The sequence below is a fragment of the Heterodontus francisci genome, chromosome 27, assembly GCF_036365525.1.
Source record: "Heterodontus francisci isolate sHetFra1 chromosome 27, sHetFra1.hap1, whole genome shotgun sequence".
In the NCBI taxonomy this organism is placed as follows: Eukaryota; Metazoa; Chordata; class Chondrichthyes; order Heterodontiformes; family Heterodontidae; genus Heterodontus; species Heterodontus francisci.
In genome coordinates this window covers 60,165,153-60,185,937 of record NC_090397.1, presented here as the reverse complement: position 1 = coordinate 60,185,937, position 20,785 = coordinate 60,165,153, and the positions used below count along the sequence as shown (strand labels likewise).

General features: G+C 42.3%; 1 protein-coding gene across 6 annotated transcripts in view; it reads right to left on the bottom strand.

Annotated features, from left to right (window-relative positions):
- Nucleotides 1-264: 264 nt before the first annotated feature.
- The window catches only part of plxna4 (plexin A4), a 597,697-nt gene continuing 577,176 nt past the window's right edge, over nt 265-20,785 (bottom strand). For all 6 annotated transcript variants that reach the window (XM_068059453.1, XM_068059450.1, XM_068059454.1 and 3 more), the window contains exons 30-32: nt 9,463-9,675; nt 4,810-4,960; nt 265-2,549 (exon numbers count right to left, since the gene is read on the bottom strand). In XM_068059453.1, coding sequence (XP_067915554.1) covers nt 2,454-2,549; nt 4,810-4,960; nt 9,463-9,675 — 460 coding nt within the window. In that variant the 3' untranslated portion in view covers nt 265-2,453. The remainder of the gene's footprint in view (nt 2,550-4,809; nt 4,961-9,462; nt 9,676-20,785) is intronic.

Below are 20,785 nucleotides of genomic sequence, written 5' to 3'. Positions count from 1 at the left end.
AGAGAAAATTTTTTTCTCATCTCTGTCTTAAATGTGAGACCCCTTATTTTTAAACTGTGCGCCCTAGTTGTTGTCTGTCCCACAAGGGGAAACACCCATTCAACATCCACCCTGTCAAGTCCCCTCAGGATCTTTTCTGTTTCAATAAGATCACCTCTCATCCTTCTAAACTCCAATGAAGATTAACTGGTAAGATAGTAGAAGTCTTCAATATAGTGCCCACTTCCTGTGAGAATATAATCCCCAAGATCCTCTGTTGATTTGACAGAATAGAATTTGACTCAGTGAACCACTGTTAATCAGAGTCCCTGGCAATGGATGGTACATTACATGACCCCTGTTATACAGTGCGACACTGATGCACTGAGTAATACCATGAACCCTCCACAAAACATTCGACAGTTGTAAAAAAATTTTTTAATAAACTTTATTCTATATTACAAATAGTAAATTTTGTTCTGAACTGCAAAATAGGAGTGCATCATATTTACATACACAGGTATACAATTGATATAACAAAGTACTGAAGCTTGCCTTTATCAAGTCATTTGATTTCTTTGTTTAAGTAGTATATTTAATTACAGTCGTTAATTAGGATAAAAACCTATGTTGCTTTATCTTGACACTTTCTAACACTGGTTTCTAAAGGTAAATTGTTCCAAATTTTTTATTCTTTTGTTGTTGATTTAAATGGAAAGATGTTTGCGTAACAATCCATTCAGGCCGGGCACGCTATTCTCAAGCAAATAAGAAATTTTTTTAAAAAATTCAAAACGGACACATCCACAATCATGGCATTGCTGATCTTTGTTTTCGCAAAATCATATTACATGCGCTTTTTGTTTTAAATAAAAAACAAAAAATATTGAAAAGAAAACTAGTAGCTAGGTAGCCCAGGTCATTGCCAGGGCTGACCAATCACATTCACATCACAAGTCTGGCACAATTTCAAGGCAAAAAAAAAGAAGCTTTTTTTTGTTTTATTCCCTTTAATTTTTTTCGGAGCTGAATGAGGAAGAGGGCAGCTTCAGATTTCACAATAATACGATATCCATGTCCATCCGATACACATCCTTGGGGGAAAAAAATCGATCCAGCTCCTGTTTTAAAGTGTTTCAGTACCGACCATGAGATGACGCAAAACTTGCGCTTCCCGCGCACCCCCTCCCCTCCCCCCACCAACCCACCCATAGTTTCCGGCTCCTCCTACATCTAACACGTGCAAATCATGTCTTCACTTTAGCAATTTAATTTTTTTTTCATCTCGTTCTTCTATAAATAAAATTCACAGTTTGTCAATCTGTGCGTCTTCCTGTGCAAATAAAGAGGAATGCTTGTTTGAAGCCAGCTTGTTGTATGTGTTTTTTTTTTGTATTTTTCTCATGGAGCCTCACACATTAGGTAGACATCTGTAAATAAACTGTTACTTTTTCCACAGTGGCACTTATTTTTGAACAGCACTGAAATCCTTTGGTCTTCGCTGGCTGGGATAATCCATTGTTTCTAAACCAAATGTCTTTCCTTTTTTTTGTCCTCCAGTACCCCCAGAGTTCCAAAATGTCCAACAACTCTGGTGAAAATCGAATCTGTCCATTTGTTTGAAATGGATTCACATGATCACCTACACGTTTTCCCTCAATTCCTAGTACAAGGCTTAGGATTTAGAGTACCTTTTTTTTTGTGCGCATGTCTGATTGTTCTGCTCCCGACACCATAGCCCATATACATAGCTTTGGAATAAATTTACCCCCAAGCCCAATTGTTGAGAACAACCCTCCACCATTTTGCGAGACTCTCTTTCCCCTCTCACACAGTCCTTCACCAGATAAATTGCAATACTCATGCACACATTTTTGTTTCTCCGAGGTTCGGCATCTCTGGCCATGAAGTCAACTGAATAAGACACCACATTATTGTCCCATCAATCTCATTTGATCAAAGACATTTCTGTGACAAGACCTCAGACTTTTCCCCAAAAAACATCCCAAGGCAATTGCTTGGCTGAAGCCATATCAAATATCAATCTGTCCCAAAGGAAATCTCTGGCAATCTCCCACAGAATGTGAAGATCTTCTGTCTTTCCTGATTCCCGTCACTTGGACAGCAAGATTCAACACTGTCAAGTTCCTCTGGAGATGATGGCTGAGAAAACTACTCTGAGTCTTAATCCCTCACCATTTTTTTTCTACATGAGTGATTTGTGTGTTATTTTTTAAAAATCATGAGGTGATTTGTGTAGTTCTAACCTTTCACTGGCCTTTTGATATAACCAATAATGTTATGGGTGAGAGAGAGGGAGAGAGAATAAAAGATGAAGAGACAGAGATAATGAAGAGAAATAGATGATCAAGGTGACTTTGCTTGTAACCAATCATAACTTGCACTTGAAAGGTGACCAACTTTAGTCAGGCACAGCTTGGCTTCTTTTACCCAGCGTTCCTTGGGTGTGCCACTCAGCTCTCTATGGACATGAGGGCAACGACCTGTTCAAGTTTGTAAGCTAATCTCTGCCTCCGGGACTGATCTTCACATTCTAGAGTATTAACTACCTGTGGATAAGAGCACAATAAAGGAGTTCTTAATGTTGAGCTTAACAATGTTAGACAAAACATAAAATTCTTACATAATTTGGCAACAGTAATGTTCCAGGCTCATAGCACACTGTATTGAATTAACTGATTACAACCGAAGTGGTAGTGAGAATGCTACACTTTGCCAGGTTAGGGAGGAAAAAAGTGATTCCGGGTTGGCTGGTCCTAATTGCTATCAAGGTACATCTGCTTGAAGGTGTTTTAAAGGTTTGGACTAAACCGCAATGGTTCTCCCAGTCAAGTAGCAGGCCGTCATGACGTCTGGATGGACATCTAATGGGGTACTCATGTTTGGTGGCTGTGGGAGCCTATAAAACACTCCGGTCATGTAGGACTAATCACCCCGTCAGCTGGTATAAAGATGGTTACAGCAACAGAAGAAGTGTTCATGTTGCAGCCTGTCAGACTGGCAATCACAATGAGTAGTTGAAGCGAGTAGCATAGATGCATTTAAGGGGAAGCTAGGTAAACACATGCAGGGAAAAGGAATAGAAGGTTATGCTGATGAGGTTAAATTAAGTGCGTGTGGAGCATAAACTTTGGCATGGACCAGTTGGGCCAAATGGCATGTTTTGTGCCGTACATTCTCTGTAGTTCTATGTAATCAGACTGTGAATCTTTTCACCACACACTGTCCTCCAAGGGAAAATCGAGAATATACGAAAGCAACAACCTGATAAGTGATTCTTGTCTCACCTTTAACCTTCTCTTGTTGCTATGTCTTTGGTCAGTACTTCCTCTTGCTCCCCCCAAACTCCTGTAACCCTCTTTCTCCTCCCTGCAACCACACTGCGTTGGGTAGTTGAAACCAATGGTGAGAATAAACCCAGCAGGTCCATCAATGCTCCCCTATCCCCTAGACTGGGCACCTGTACCCCAACTTTTAGTAATGCTACACTCAGCGCAAGGCATTAAAAGTAGGGAGAACTAATTAGCAAATTTCAGGAAACATTGGTAAATTCCTCCCTGACTCCTTAAGGCAACCAAGTGAGGTCCAGGAGGCCAGGACCAGCAACAGCACGTCACTAAGTAAACAACTTTCCCAAGCCCACCCCCTCCGATTTGCTGCCAATTCACGACTCACCAGAACCCCAGAAGTTTGGAACCTCTTCCCTTCCTGTTCATTCCTTTCTGCACCAATCTGTAGGCTTTTAGGCCACAAGCCTAGCTGCCATTTACCTCATCCATGGTGGTGTCCAACATTATGCCTTTTCTAATAAAGCCCATAAGGTGGCCCTGGGTTGCCCTCCAAACAAAGGAAAATAAATGTGGAACTAAACCATAAAACAAAGGCAACTTATAAAATTAAAAATTATTACTACATCTAGTGTCCACTATGCCCTCCAGTCCCTACGGTGCCCACCAGTCACGGAAGCCTCAAGTCTACCAATAAACAACCCATGCTCTTTATCAAGAGCCATCAGAGCATAGACAAAAGATGCTAGTGTCGACATAGAAGGCTAGAGAAGAGGCACAAATCACTTATCAGATACTTGCTTTCGTATATTCACGATCTTCCCTTGGAGGAAATTGTGTAGACGAAGGATTCACAATCTGATTAGATAGAAGAAACTTCTTGCATTATAGGTTTCAGTTAGCCTTCATAAGGCTTCTCCATTTTGGAAATAAAGGAAATAAATTCGACAATTCAATACATGTCCTCAGAATTAAATCTACAGCTCATGCATATTCTCTTGGGATATAGGAACTCTGAACCAGAATGATATTGAGGCTCAGAGGGTTAAATTATGGGGGAAGGGTGCATAAACTTGGCTTGTATTCCCTTGAGTATAGAAGAAAGAAGGGTAATTTGACCAAGGTATTTCAAAAGTTAAAAAGGATTTGGTAGGGTAGATATGGAGGAATTATTTCCTCTGATGGGGATATCAAGAACAAGGGGATATAATCTTATAATTAGAGCCAGGCCATTCACTAGTGAAATTAAGAAGCATTGTGCCATACAAGGAAACTTGGAACTCTCTCCCCCAAAAGGTTGTCAATGGTGAGGGAACAACTGGAGCTTTTTGTCAGGTGAGAATCTGAAGGGATATGGAGCAAAGGCAGAAAATGGAGAAGAGGCGCAGATCAGGCATGATCTAATTGAACGGCCGAGCAGGCCTGAAGGCCAAAGCCTGCTTCTATTCGAAAAAAACAAAACAGACAGTGCTGGTGTTTGGTATCAGCTGATATCTGGTATCTCAATCAACAGGACAATTACCTCCTCGCTGTATTTGCTAACATAGGAGTAGATTTCACTGAGGGCACTCATTGCGTTGAATTCAGTCATGTGCATTCGGGATTGCTCTGCTAGATAGGCATTCATGTCCTGGTCACTGATGGCTGGCATTTTCCCAATGTCTGCATAGTACCTTTACAGAAGAAAGACAAATAGGCAAGATGGTCAAGTTGTGCTTCTTCACAAACCCTACCTGACAATTAGAAGCAGAAAGGGGACACCATCTCATCAAAGCAAAGGCGGCAAAAATTGAGAACTCCAAGACAGCACTTTCCCCCACCCCCGCCCATCAACAATGCTCCTCTTTTTTACAATGCATTTTTGGGTAGGGTGACAGGATCATAGCTACACTGTGCAACTCTCCACTAAATTTCAACTCATAAAAGCAGATGATACATAAAAAAGATGATATTTTTGTATATCTATTGCCTGGTCAGTTAGAGAAAGCATGTCAGCGATGGTTCAGTGGGTAGGACTCTCAGCTCTAAATATACTGTAATGGTGGCCAACTGATGTCATCACTCCAGCTAAAACCCCTGTATGAAGTAGAAATGATTGAGTCTTCTTATACAGGAGTGTGCCAATATTTGCAGATAATCCCCAGGAGTTTGTTAATATTGGCAGGGGGTCCCCAGGAGTGAGTTCATCTTTTCAGATAATTCCTGGAAGTGTGTCAATAGTTGCAGGTAATACTTAGGAGTGTGCCAATATTGGCAGATACTCCCTAGGGGTGTATTAATATTCCCAGATAAACCCAGGAGTTTGCCCATATTTACAGATAATCCCTAGGAATGTGTCAATATTTGGAGATAATCCCTAGGAGTGTATCAAGATTTGTAGATAATCCCTAGGAATGTGTCACTATTTGCAGATAATCCATAGGAATATGTCAAGATTTGCAAATAATCCCGAGGAGTGTGTCAATAGTTGCAGATAATCAAATAATCCCTTGGTGCATGTCAACATTATAAAAATTCTCCAGATGTGTGTCACTATTTACAAAATGTCCCCCACACAGAAACATTTAAAAATCACTGAAATCAGATCATCAGCCTCTGGATGAGTAAATTTGCCGATGGTATGGTAAGTGTTAAGATCAATGTTATACAATTCCTTTTTTTTAATCTTCCTTGTTGGATTCACGTTATGGGAAATTCTCCAATTTGTTCTTCACGCTTGGCACCTTTTCTCCTCTTCAAACTATGCATTGGAATTAATCAAAGGACATGAAGTGCAACAGGGGCATCAATCATTGTCAGTGGAATCCATTCTACTGGTACAGGGCTTTAACACATTACTGTACACCAATCTGAGCATTTCGTGTCTCCTGAGACAACCATGTTCTCATGGCTCAGTTTACGCTACATTTAAGGGACTTTTCTATTGCCTGGCCAGTTAGGGAAAGCATGTCAACTATGTCAGAGGGTAAGACACTCAACTCTAAGTCAGAAGGTTGTAGGTTCAAGTCCCACTCCAGGGCTTAAGGACAAAAATCAAGGCTGCTAATCCAGTGTAGTACTGAGGGAGTGCCGCACTGACAGAGGTGCTGGCTTTTGCATGAGAAGTTAAACCAAGGTCCTGTCGGTCCGCTCAGATGGATGTAAAAGATGCCACGGCACTATTTTAAAGAAAAGCAGAGGTGTTCTGGCCGATATTCAATGTCACAAAAACAGATTATCTGGTCATTATCACAATACTGTTTGTAGGAGTTTGCTGTGCACAAATTGGCTGTCATGCTTCCTACATTACAACAGTGACAACAATTCAAAAAGTACTTCATCGGTTGTAAAACGCTTTGTGTCGTCTGGTGGTTGTGAAAGGCTCTATATAAATGCAAGCCTTTCCTTCTGTGCGTCACTTTCCTCCTTGTTATTTTTCAGGTAGATGGTGATCTTGTAGGGTTCTGCTATGAAGGGTGCTCCCCATGCGTTTACTGAAATTGGCTTCATCAGGCTGGCCTATTTGTAGACCTGCCACCTCCCCCTCATCAATGCCAGCTGTGCTTTTCAGGTTTGGAGCCTCGAGAGAGAAACTTGCACACCTAGCAATAGCTGCCCTCCGATAAACCCTCCTATGGGAGCCAGCTGTGGCTCAATGGGTATCACTCTTGCTTTTGAGTCAGAAGGCTGTGGTGTCAAGTCCCACTCCAACAACCTGAGCACAAACTCTATGCTGGCATTTCCAGTTCACAACCACATGATGCCCCCAAATCCTTTACAACTGTAAAGAGCGACTGAAGTACTTTTTGAAGTGTTGTCACTGTTGTAAGGAAACACGGAAGCAGATTTGGACACAGCAAGCTCCCACAAACAGCAATGGGAAAATAACTAGATAATCTGTTCTTTTAGTGATGTTGACTGAGGGATAATTTTTTTTTATTCGTTCATGGGACATGGGCGTCACTGGCTAGGCCAGCATTTATTGCCCATCCCTAATTGCCCTCGTAAGGTGGTGGTGAGCTGCCTTCTTGAACCGCTGCAGTCCATGTGGGGTAGGTACACCCACAGTGCTGTTAGCAAGGGAGTTCCAGGATTCTAACGCAGCAACAGCGAAGGAATGGCAATATAGTTCCAAGTCAGAAATATTGGCCAGGACTTCCCTTCTCTTCTTTGGAATAGCGCATGGGACCTTTTACATCCACCTGAGAGGGCAGAGGGACCTTAATTTATTGACTTTATACATCAGGCAATTGTCGACAATTGGGAGAAAATCAATAACAAAAGCCTGATAAAACTATTCCCCTCCAAGTCACTCACCATCCTGACTTGGAACTATATCATTGTTCCTTCACTGTCATTGGGTGAAAATCCTGGAACTCCCTTCCTAACAGCACTGTGGGTGTACCTACCCGACATGGACTGCAGCGGTTCAAGAAGGCAGCTCACCGCCAACTTCTGAAGGGCAATTAGGGATGTGCATTAAATGCTGGCCTGGCCAGCGACGCCCACATCCCATGAATGAACCTGGAAGGGGAGGGGTTAAAACTTTACAGGAAAATCCCCATTTACCTCAGTAATTAACAACATGCTAATTAGCACAGGTGCGATGGCCCTCCTGTGCTGCAATTTCTACAATTCAACAGGAACCAGAATTGTAACCTCAGAATTCACATTTTTCCAGGATTTCATTAGCAGTTCACTAAATAGGAAGAAAACAAGAAATTTGCCTATTTCTTGCTAAAACAAAAAAGAGGATTTTGGCCCCTTAGGAGACTTGTGTACATTTTTCTTCTGATAGCTTATAGATTGAGTGACAGATAATTTTGTACTGAAAGCACACCCCTCCCCACCAATGTCCTCCTTTATTTTACAGAGGCGTAAAAAGCAAAAACAGCTTGCTGCTCCTTGAACTGCAACCCTGCAAAAACAGATTTGATAATGAACTAGCAGAATGTTAATAGGGGAACGTAGGGAAGATGTCTCCACTTGTGGGGGAGATCAACTAGGGGTCATAGATATACAATAGTCATTAATAAATACAATTGGGATTTCAGGAGAACATCCCTGCTCAGAGAAAAATGCGAATGTGGAACACACTACAACAAGGAGTATCTGAGGCGCATAATATAGATGCATCTAAAAGGAAGCTAGATAAACACATGAGGGAGAAAGGAATAGAAGCATATGCAGAGAAGGTTAGATGAAGAAGGGTGAGAGGAGGCTTGGATAGAGCATAAACACCTGGGTGGACCTGTTGGGTTGGTTAACCTGTTTCTATGCTGTAAATACTATGTAATATTGAATATTTCCTCCTGTAAAAGTGCCACTTTGAATAATTTCACAATTTACTTTGATTTGGTTGAAATATAGAGAAATGTAATTGTCCATGACCATTTACTGCTTGTGGGACCTCTAAAGTGCTATTATGAAATGTGAAATAATAAAGGAAATATTCCTGAGAGGGATTGTTAACGGTCTCTTTCCCTCTTTAGCTCGTGTTATTTTTTAAATCAACATTTCAGTACCATTATTGACAGTAGGAGAGTCAGGAGTGTTGAATCAGCCAAAAGCCATCTGCTCACCTCCATCATCCTTCAGCCATTCGAGGCCTGTCTGACAGGCAGGTGGACAAATGTGGCACTTCTGGCAGATATCAGACATCGAGCGTCAGTGACTGGAGTGTGATGACAGTTCAATTTAATTGAAACGCATTCTCTGCCCTGTTGGCAGGGACTGAGAGATTGCTATGTTTCACCCATCCGTTGCTCTCTCTCTATTGCCCACCCATTCATCAGCGACCCAGTTAGGGTTGCTAAACCTCCAGGATTGCCCTGGAATCTCCAGCTTAAGTTCCAGGACACAGCTGTGAGCAAACAACTGGGAGAAAAATTATAGGGGCGTTAAAAAAAAAGGCTTTCTTAAAACATTTTCTTTCAATACTTTTGTCTATTAGTTCTAAAAATACTGGACAAGGGGCAAAAAGACTCTTTGACTGACAGTGAAGAATCATCCAATCGGATATTGAAAAGTATATCCGCTTTGGTCGAAAGTGGCACGCCCTGAGGATGGACATGTCAGGCGACCAATGGCGGGAGTGTGAATGTGAGGTGATTGGAGGCAGGAGACCTTGTGGTGAATCCTCCAGGAATACCTCCAACCAGAGTTGGCAACCCTGGACCCAGTGCTTGGCACCAACCTTTCCACCCAGCTTTTGTAGTTGGGAATGTCCTTGGCGTAAAGCAGCTTGTTGGACGGGGAGTCTTTGCCCAGCCTGTGCTCCGACGTTGAACAGGAATCCATGAAGGTCTGGGCCACCACTGAGAGGCAGGCGTCCGTGATGCTGCTCTTGTGGATGTCAAAGACGAACTGAGGGTTCTTGATCACGTTCACCCAGAACCTCAGGGGTAAGCTGTATGGAAAACAAGACCAGGTTAAGTACAGAAGATTCTTACATCAGGTAAACTTAGGGTTGCCAACCCCTCCAGGATTGTCCTAGACTCTCCAGCAATCAGAAATAAATCTCCAGGACAGTGCTTCAAGCAACCCAATAGATAATGACTGGGTTCTTCAGTTTATTAGATAAAAAAGGGCAGTTTGACTGACATTCAAGAATCATCCAATCAGGTAATGAAGAGTCTACATAGAAAACACGGCACAGAAACAAACCATTTAGTCCAGCCAGTCCATACTGGCATTTATGCTCCACTCGAGCCTCCTCCCATCTTTCCTCCTCTAAATTTATCATCATAACTCTCTAATCTCTTCTTCCTCATATGCTTGTCTAGCCTTGCCTTAAATGTATCTATACTATTCACTTCAACCACTCCCTGTGGTAGCGAGTTCCACAATCTCACCACTCTTTGGGTAAAGAAGTTTCTTTTGAATTCCCTATTGGATTTCTTGGTGACTATCTTATATTGATGGCCTCTAGTTATGCTCTTCAGCACAAGAGGAAACATTCTCTCAATATCCACTCTACCAAAACCTTTTATAATTTTAAAGACCTCGATTGAGTCACCGCTTAGCTTTCCTTTTTCAAGAGAAAAGAGACCTGGCCTGGTCATCCTTTCCTGATATATATACCCTCGCATTTCTGGTATCATCCTTGGAAATCTTCTCAGCACCCTCTCCAGCACCTCTCTATCCTTTTTATAATATGGTGACCAGAACTGCACGCAATACTCTAAGTGTGGTCTAACTAAGGTTCAATGCGGGTTTTGCATAACTTCCCTACTTTTCAATTCTATCTCTTTAGAAATAAAACATAGAGCTTGGTTTCCTTTTTTAATGGCCTTGTTAACCTGTGGCACAACTTTTAGTGATTGGTGTATTTGTACTCGAGATCCCTTTGTTCATCTACCCCATCTAGACTCACACCTTTCAAGTAATGAGTGACCTTCCTACCAAAATGTACCACCTCACTCATAACAGTGTTGAACTTCATTTACCAATTATTTGTAAATTCTGCAAGTTTATTAATGTCCTCCTGTAATTTGTTATAGTTCACCTTAGTATTGACTATCCCCCACAACTTGGTGTCAATCACAAATTTAGAAAGTGTATTTTTGATTCCAAAGCCCAAACTGTTAATGTAAATTGTGAACAATAGTGGTCCCAGCGCTGATCCTTGTGGAACACCACTACCCACCATCCACCACTGTGAAAAACTATCCTTTACTCTCATTCTCTGCTTAAAGCCAGCTAGCGAACCATTTTGCCACTTGTGCTCTGATTCCACATTCTCTGATCTTATTCATTAGTCTATTATGGGGCACCTTATCAAAGGCCCTTTGAAAATACAGATAAATTACATCTATTGCATTGCCATTGTCTACTCTCTTTATTACCTCCTCAAAAAAATCAATAAGGTTGCTCAAGCAAGATTTTCCCTTTTGAAATCCATGCTGACGACTCATTATTAGATTTTTCTTTTCTCGATGTTGTTCTATTCTCTCTGTTAGTAGGGATTCCATTATTTTTCCTACCACCGATGATACGTTGACTGCTCTGCAATTCTCTGAACATGTTTCACCCCTTCTTAAATATACGTATTACGTTAGCGATTTGCCAGTCCTTTGGCATGGCACCTTTTTCTAACAAATTATTAAATATGTGTAGTAATGCTGCTGCTATCTCTTCCCTAGATTTTTAAAAAATGTTTGGGTGCAATCCATCCAGACCAGGGGCTTTATCTTCTTTGAGTTTGATTAGTTTATTGAATATATCAGCTTTTTAAAATTTTAAATGCACTTATCTCATTACCCATCTCATCATTCAATGTCATGTCCACCTGTTCTATCTCTCTGGTAAATAGTGAAGCAAAATAATTATTTAATATGTCTGCCATCTCTCTATTGTCACCTGTGATATTATCCTGTCTGTCCCTTTATGCACCTATTCCCATCTCAGTCTTCCATTTTTATTGATGTGTCTGTAAAATATATTACTATTTTGTTTTATGCTCCTTGATAATTTAATTTCATAATTCTTCTTTCCCTTCCTAATTTTTTTTTTTACTTCTCTCCTAATATCTTTATATTCTCTTTTATCATACATTCCTCTGCAGTCAATGTATTTAATGTATGCCTCTTTCCTTACCCTCAATTGTTCCCTTAAATCTTTATTCATCCATGGAGTCTCATTAGTGTTGAGTTTGTTCTTTCTTTTGAGTGGAACATATTTTCTGCACTCTGTTGAACACCGTTTCAATTGTTGTTCTGCATCATTGTTTGCCAGGTTATTTCCCCAAGTTCTATTCTCAACCCCTCAAAATCAGCTTTTCTCCAATCTATTAACCTGGTTTATGTCATACGTATGGCCTTCTCTATTGTCATCTTAAAGCATATTACATTATGGTCACTATTGCCTAGATGTTGCCCTACATTTATTTTTCTTACCTACTCTGGTTCATTCCCCATTACTAGATCCAATAGCAAATCTTCCCTTACTGGGCTTTTTACATATTGGGTTAGAAAGGAGTCCTGTACACATTGTAGGAACCCTTAGCCCCTTCACTTACTTCTTCTGTCCAATTAATATCGGGGTAGTTGAAATCCCCCATGATAAATATTCTACGTTTTTTACTCAATTCCTTAAGTTGTCTGCATATTTCCACTTCCCTTCCACTATTATGGTCTGTAGACTACACCTATTCGTGTGATTGATCCTTTATTATCTTCTATCTCTATGCATATGGATTCTATATTTGTCTTGCTATTAGCTGTGTCCCTTTTTTCTACTGCCATTATGTTTTCCCTAATAAGTACAGCTACTCCACCTCTCCTTTTTCCCTCTCTATCTTTTCTAAATATGTTATACCCTGTAATGTTTAATTCCCAGTCCATGATTTTTTTGTAGCCTTGTCTCAGTAAGTCCTACTATGTCTAGTTCTTCCCAATGCATGATTGCCTCCAGCTCCCTTGTTTTATTACAGACACTGTGTACATTGTTGTACAGACAGTTTAACTCCTTATTAAAAGGATCTCCTCACACTTTATGTCCATTTGCTTTGCAATTGGTGTTGGAAGGTGCTGCACCATGAGGTTGGCGAGTCAGGCAATCAATTATGGATAGTGTGGGGGCGGGGAAGTTGGAGGCAGGAGTTCATGTGATGAAACCTCCAGGAATATGTCCAACCAGAGGAGGCAATTCTAGTACAGATTCCCAGCAGAAGTCACAAGGTAGATTTGAATGAAGAAGCTCCCTCAGCCATTTGATCTGATACTTCCAGAATACTAGCCCTACTCTCTTCCCACTGCAATATGTATCTATTCCTTAAGCGAGTCCAATGCCTGGACTTTGACTGATAGGTAAATTGGCCATTAGCAATTGCCCCTAGTATAGGTAGGTGGTAGGGAAATATAGGGACAGGTGGGGATGTGGTAGGAATATGGAATTAGTGTAGGATTAGTATAAATGGGCGATTGATGGTCGGCACAGACACGGTGGGCCGAAGGGCCTGTTTCAGTGCTGTATCTCTAAACAACATATCTCTTCCTGATAACTAACTCCAGCTGACGTAGCTCAGTAGGTTGCTTAGTTCTAATGTGTAATATTTTCAACAAGCAATGTCCTGTAATTTCAGATGTCACATGACAAGTTAGCATCTCCAGATCCAGGGCTTACAGAGGCTCAGATAATGGGGCATTAATATAATTTTAACACTGACTACATTGCTAATCTGGACCTGATTGCACAGTAGCTCTGTAATAAACAGTAGGTACACTTCAACAGATGAAATGATTGCTGCATGGTCAGATCAAATTAGCTCAGAGATGAATCTCAGCTCTTATCAATTATTTGTGAACTTCAGCTTGTGCTGGGAACTGTAATTAAACAAGCTCTCAATCAGCTGCTTTCAAATGCTTTCAGCTTCTTATCCTCCTTCTCTATCTACTGCTTTCTTACTTTCTTCACTCAAGGTGCCGAGACGCTAGTACCATTCTTGTAAATTTCTTCTGCACCCTCATCCTTCCTAAAGGGCAGTGCCCAAAATTGGTCACAATACTCCAGCTGGGGTCTAAACAATACATACGAACATACGAATTAGGAGCAGAAGTAGGCTATTCGGCCCCTCTAGCCTGCTTGAGTTAAGAAACCCAGAGCTGAAGCTTCTGCAGCTGTTGACACTTCCTGTAGACGTGTTTACCAAGGACACATATGACCAAACGACCATGCGGGTTAGGAGCAGAAGTAGGCCATTCAGCCCATCGAGCCTGATCTGCCATTCAATAAGATCACGGCTGATCCGTTTCTGTCTCGAATTCCACACTCCCATCTAACCCCGATAATCTATGATTCCCTTGCCTAACAGGAATCTATCTACCTCTGCCTTAAAACTATGGCTGTGTTTGCTGACAACGCAACCACTAGAACAGTACTAGAACATGTGCAAATGCAGCCTCTTCTACTGGAACATCGCTGTCTGCGACGTTCAGGCAACTGCCAGGATTAAAGATGGTGCTGCTCAATTTATCACAGGAAATGCTTATGTCTAGTTAGTGCTAGCAAACTAACCTTACATTACATAGGGCAGCGCAGTGGTTAGCACCGCAGCCGCACAGCTCCAGGGACCCGGGTTCAATTCTGGGTACTGCCTGTGTGGAGTTTGCAAGTTCTCCCTGTGTCTGCGTGGGTTTTCGCCGGGTGCTCCGGTTTCCTCCCACAGCCAAAGACTTGCAGGTGATAGGTAAATTGGCCATTGTAAATTGGCCTTAGTGTAGGGAATATGGGATTACTGTAGGGTTAGTATAAATGGGTAGTTCTTGGTCGGCCGAAGGGCCTGTTTCAGTGCTGTATCTCTAAATAAATAAATAAAAATAAATAAAGTTGGATGGAAGCCCAGTAATACACTAGTATGTAGAATAGGATACTAACTGTAATCCTCAGATCCATTTAATATTCCAGTGATCTTATTAAATACAAAAGGAATTTTATGATTGAATTTCCATGTTCTGATACTTTTGGGAGATAGTGAATTAGCACCCCGATCGATGGAGATGAAAATTGAGCAGAGCATAAAATGTGCTGCCAATTCGTTATCCGCATTTTATATGACTGACCAGGACTTATTTCACCTCAACTCAACTACTCGCTCCCACACCTCACTGGCCGCTCTCCCCCCTCGGCAACTTGCTCCAGGCCTCGACACTTTCTCCTCTCCCCCACCAGCCGCATCACCCCCTCAGCTGCTCGCTCCAGACCTCACTGCTCTCCCCCCTCACCGCCCCCCCGACCCCTGGCTGATTGTTCCTCGCTTCGCGCCACCCCACTCTCCGACCGCTCGCTCCCCGCTTCCCCGCCCACCCACAGCCGTTAGTTCCTGGCCGCACTGGTTCCCTCCTCCCGGCCGCACTGCTTCCCTCCTCCCGGCTGCTCGCTCCCATGTTTAATCGTTCTCGGCGCCCAGCCTGAAGAAACAAGGCAGGCCGCGAAGGGTGACGGGGCGGATGTAGGAGTGAGGAGGGAAGCGGCGCAGTCTGGAACTAGCAGCTGGTAGGGGGGGTTGCGCAGGAGGGACGAAGCGGGGAGTGAGCGGCCGGAGAGCGGGGTGGCACGAAGCGAGCAATGGGGAACAATTGGTCAGGGGAGTGGGGGACGGGGGTGGGGGGGAGGGGAGGGCGGAGAGCACTGAGGTCTGGGGGGAAGTGGCTAGTAGGAGGGAGGGGGAGAAAGTGTCAAGGCCTGGAGCGAGTTGCCTAGGGGACAAAGCGCCCTGTGGGGCGGGAACGAGTGGTAGGGATCGAGCTCCATCCTCAAAATCTCCCATTCAGCTACTCCCTCCATCCGAGTGAGGGGCTGGATTCCCGATAATGCTTTATCACGCATGCACGAAGATCGATCAGGCATGGATATGCGATGACGTTGGCGCTATGCGATAATGTCATCCCGCGCATGCACCACTTAGTCCTGGCAACACATAGGCTGCGCAAGTGCGCAGCTTGGAGCACTCTGATGAAGCTGGCGGGCCACTGCGTTGTCAGGAGTCACTTTGTAAAAATATTCAAGGACTGCAGTAGAACACCTAGACCCCTCTGCACCTCGGAGTTCTGCAGTCGTTCTCCATTAAGCAATAATCTGCTTTTTTATTCTGCCTGTCAAAGTGAACAGCTTCACATTTTCCCGCATTATACTCCATCTGCCAGATTTTTGCCCACTCACTCAACCTATCTATATTGGTTTGCAAGTTCCTTATGTCTTCACAACATACTTTCCTACCTATCTTTGTGTCATCCACAAATTTAGCTACCATGCCATCGCTCCTCTCATCTAAGTCACTGATATAAACTGTCAAAGATTGAGGCCCCAGCACAGACCACTGCAGGACTCCAATCGTCACATCCTGCCAATCACAAAAGGACGCATTTATGTATACTGTTTGTTTTCTACCAGCCAGCCAATCTTCTATCCATACTAATATGTTACCCACTACACCATGAGCTCCTACTTTGCGAAATAACCTTTTATGTGGCACCTTGTCAAATGCATTCTGGAAATCTGAGTACAGTACGTCAGCAGGCTCCCTTTTATTTATGGCACTTGTTACTCCTTCAAAGAACTCCAATAAATTGGTTAAACATGATCTCCCTTTCACAAAGCCATACTGACTATTCCCGATTATCTTGAGTTTTTTTCAAGTGCCCAGCTATAGCCTCCTTAATGATCGATTCTAACACTTCCCCACGACAGACATCAAGCTAACTAGCCTATAGTTACCTGTTTACTGCCTCCCCCCCCCTTCTTGAATAGAGGGGTTATATTTGCTATTTTCCAGTCTGATGGAACCTTTCCAGAATCTAGCGAATTTTGAAAAATTAATACCAACGCATCTACTACCTCATTAGCCACCTCTTTTAAGGCCCTAGGATGAAGCCCATCAGGACCAGGGGACTTGTCAGCCCACAGCTCCATCAGTTTGCTCAATATTGCTTCCCTGGTGATTGTAATTTCACCAAGTTCCTCTCTTCCTTCCACCTCCTGATTTACAGCTATTACTGGAATGTTTTTTTGTATCCCTTATAGTGAAGACAGAAGCAAAATATGCGTTCATTTCATCCGCCATTTCCTTATTATCTACTATTAACTCCCCATCCTCACTCTCTAGAGGACCAACACTCACTTGACTTACTCTTTCCCTTTTTAAATACCTGTAGAAACTCTTGCTACCCATTTTTACATTTCTAGCTAGCTTCCTCTCATTCTAATTTCTTTCTCCTGATTAATCTTTTAGTCATTCTCTGCTGTTCTTTATATTCTGACCAATTATCTGACCTGCCACTCATCTTTGCGCAATCATATGCCTTTTCCTTAAATTTGATACTTTCCTTAACTTCTTTAGTTAACCATGGTCCTCCCCTTAGAATTTTTCTTTATGGTAGGAATACTGAGTATTCTGAAATATCCCCTTGAATGTCTGTCACTGCTTCTCTGTTGATCTAACTCCTAGCCCAGGAACCCAGTTCACTTCAGCTAGCTCAGCTTTCATGCCCACATAGTTGCCCTTATTCAAGTTTAAAATACTAGTCTTAGACTTACTCTTCTCTCTTTCAAACTGGAAGTAAAACTCAATCATATTCTGGTTGCTGCTACCTAGAGGTGCCTTTACTCTGAGATCATTAATTAATCCTGTTACATTACACAATATCAAGTCTAATATAACCTGCTTTCTGGTTGGTTCCAGAACATGCTGCTCCAAGAAACTATCTCGAAAGCATTCTATGAACTCCTCATCCAGGCTACTATTGACAATCTGTTTTTTCAGTTTATATATAGATTTAAATCACCCTTGATTACTGCCACCCCTTTATCACAAGCACCCAATATTATTTCTTCTTGTATACTTTGTCCTACATTTTGGTTACTGTTAGGGGGCCTGTAGACCACACCCACTAGTGACTTCTTTCCCCTACTATTCCTCATCTCCACTCAAACTGGGACTCAGTACTCCAAATGTAGTCTCACCAATGCCCTGTATAACTAAAGCATAGCCTCCCTACTTTTGTATTCAATTCCCCTCGCAATAAAGGATAACATTCTATAAAGGTTTATCATAACTTCCTTGTTTTTGTACTCTGTGCCCCTATTTATAAAGCCAAGGATCCAGTGTGCTTTTTTAACCACCTTCTCAACTTGTTCAGCCACCTTCAAAGACTTGTGTCCATATACCCTCAGATCTCTCTGTTCCTGCACCTCCTTTAAAATTGTACCATTTAGTTTAGTTTAGTTTAGTTTAGAGATACAGCACTGAAACTTATATTGTCTCTTCTCATTCTTTCTACCAAAAGGTGTCACCTCATACTTCTCTGCGTTAACTTTTGTCTGCCATTTGACCAGTCTATGTCTTCCTGAAGTCTGTTACTATCCTCCTCGCTGTTTATTACAGAATTGAATCATACGAACATATGAATTATGAGCAGGAGTAGGCCACTCAGTCCCTCAAGCCTGCTCCGCCATTCAATAAGATCATGGCTGATCTGATTGTAACCTTGACTTCACATTCCCACCTACACCCCCCCCATAACCTTTCACCCCCTTGCTTATCAAGAATCTATCGACCTCTGCCTTGAAAATATTTAAAGACTCTGCTTCCACCGCCTTTTGAGGAAGAAAGTTCCAAGGACCCTCAACCCTCAGAGAAAAAAATTCTCCTCATTTCTGTCTTAAATGGGCAACCCCTTATTTTTCAATAGTGGTTCTAGATTCTCCCATAAGGGGTAACATCCTCTCCACATCCACCCTGTCAAGACCCCTCAGGATCCTATATGTTTCAATCAAATTGCCTCTTACTCTTCTAAACTCCAGCGGATACAAGCCTAGCCTGTCCAACCTTTCCTCATAAGACAACCCACCCATTCCAGGTATTAGTCTAGTAAACCTTCTGTAATCTGCTTCCAACGCATTTACATCCTTCCTTAAATAAGGAGACCAATACTGTACACAGTACTCCAAATGTGGTCTCACTAATGCCCTGTATAACTGAAGCATAACCTCCCTACTTTTGTATTCAATTCCTCTTGCAATAAACGATAACATTCTATTAGCTTTCCTAATTACTTGCTGAGCCTGCATACTAACCTTTTGTAATTCATGCACTATGTCACCCAGATCCCTCTGCATCTCAGAGCTCTGCAATCTCTCACCATTTAGATAATATGCTTCTTTTTTATTCTTCCTGCCAAAACGGACAATTTCACATACTCCTACATTATTCTCCATTTGCCAGATCTTTGCCCACTCACTTAACCTACATCCCTTTGTAGCCTCCTTATGTCCTCCTCACAACTTACTTTCCTACCTACTGCAGAATTGTTACAGTGCAGAAGGAGGCCATTCAGCTTATCATGTCTGCACGGCTCGCCGAAGGAGCAATTCATTTAGTGCCATTGCCCCGCCTTCTCCCCGGAACCCTGCACATTCTTCCTTTTCAGTCTAATTCCCCTTTGAATGCTTCAATTGGACCTGCTCACTGCATAAAAATAGAGTCATAAGATTCATTTATGGCATAGGAGGAGTCCATTTGGCCCATTGAGTCTATGCGACTCTCCGGGGAGCAATCAGGTCTGTCCCACTCCCCCACTCGATCCCTGTAGCCCTGCAACTTTATTTCCCTCAAGTGCCCATCCAATTTCAGTTTGAAATCATTGATTGTCTCCACTTCCACCACCTTCTTGGGCAGTGAGTTCCAGGTCATTACCACCTGCTGCATAAAAATGTTCTTCCTCACATCCCCTTGCATCTTTTACCCAAAACTTCAATCTGTGTCCCCTAGTCCTTGCATCATTAATTAATAGGAACAGTTTTTCCTTGTCTAACTTTTCTAAGCCTGTCATAATCTTGTACACCTCTATCAAATCATCCCTCCATCTCCTTTGCTCCAGGGAGAACAAACCCAGATTTTCCAACCTAACCTTGTAACTAAAATCCCCCCATCCCTGGAACTATTCGGGTAAATCTGCTCTGCACCCTCTCAAGGACCCTCACATCCTTCCTAAAGTGTGATGACTTGAACTGGGCACAATACTATAGTCGTGGCCTAATCAGAGCTTTATAAAGGTTCAGCATAACTTCCTAGTTTTTCCTCATGAAAAGCATTCCCGAGTTTTGTGTCATCTACAAACTTTGAAATTATGCCCTGTATACCCAAGTCCAGGTCATTAATATATATCAAAAAAGAGTAGTGGTCCCAACATCAGCCCCTGGGAAACATCACTGCACACTTCCCTCTAGTCTGAAAACCAACTGTTCACCACTACTCTCTGCTTTCTGTTCCTTAGCCAATTTATTATCCACACAGTCAGTATCCCTTTAATCAAAAGCAAATTACTGTGGATGCTGGAAATCTGAAATAAAAACAGAAAATGTGGAAATACTTTTTAATTCCCTTTAATTACATAGGCTATAATTATGTGAACATGTCTATTATGTGGTACTTTATCAAATATCTTTTAAACTGAATGAACATAAGAACATAAAGGTGAAATGACCCAAGGAACCTGCTCCACCATTCAGTAAGATCATGGCTGATCTGACTTTGGCCTCAACTCAACAATAATGAGATTGTGATCAGTGTTTCCTGAATGCTCCCCCACTGAAACATACTCCATTTGCCCCACTTCATTCTCCAGAACCAGATTCAACACTGCTTTCTTCCTCCTTGGGCTAGAAACACACTAATCAAGAAGGTTCTCTGGTACACAATTATTTGCCCTTCACATTGTTATTATCACTACTTTAAGATTCTTGCATCTTTCTGTAATTTCTCCCTCTATCTCCTTCCTGCCAATTGGCTGCCTATAGTATACACCCAACAATGTAATAAGCTCTTCTATTGTTCCTTAATTCTAACCAAATAGACTCTGGGCAGGATTAAGCATTTTGGGTCGGGATACCAACATCCGGCTCAAATGAGGGTCCTGGCCCCACACTGTGTCGGGAGAAGTCACTCGTCGGTGACTTCCCTGAATTGGCCAATTAGTGGCCAGAGGGTGCGCTCACCATCCAATTAAGGATGACAGGCAGGC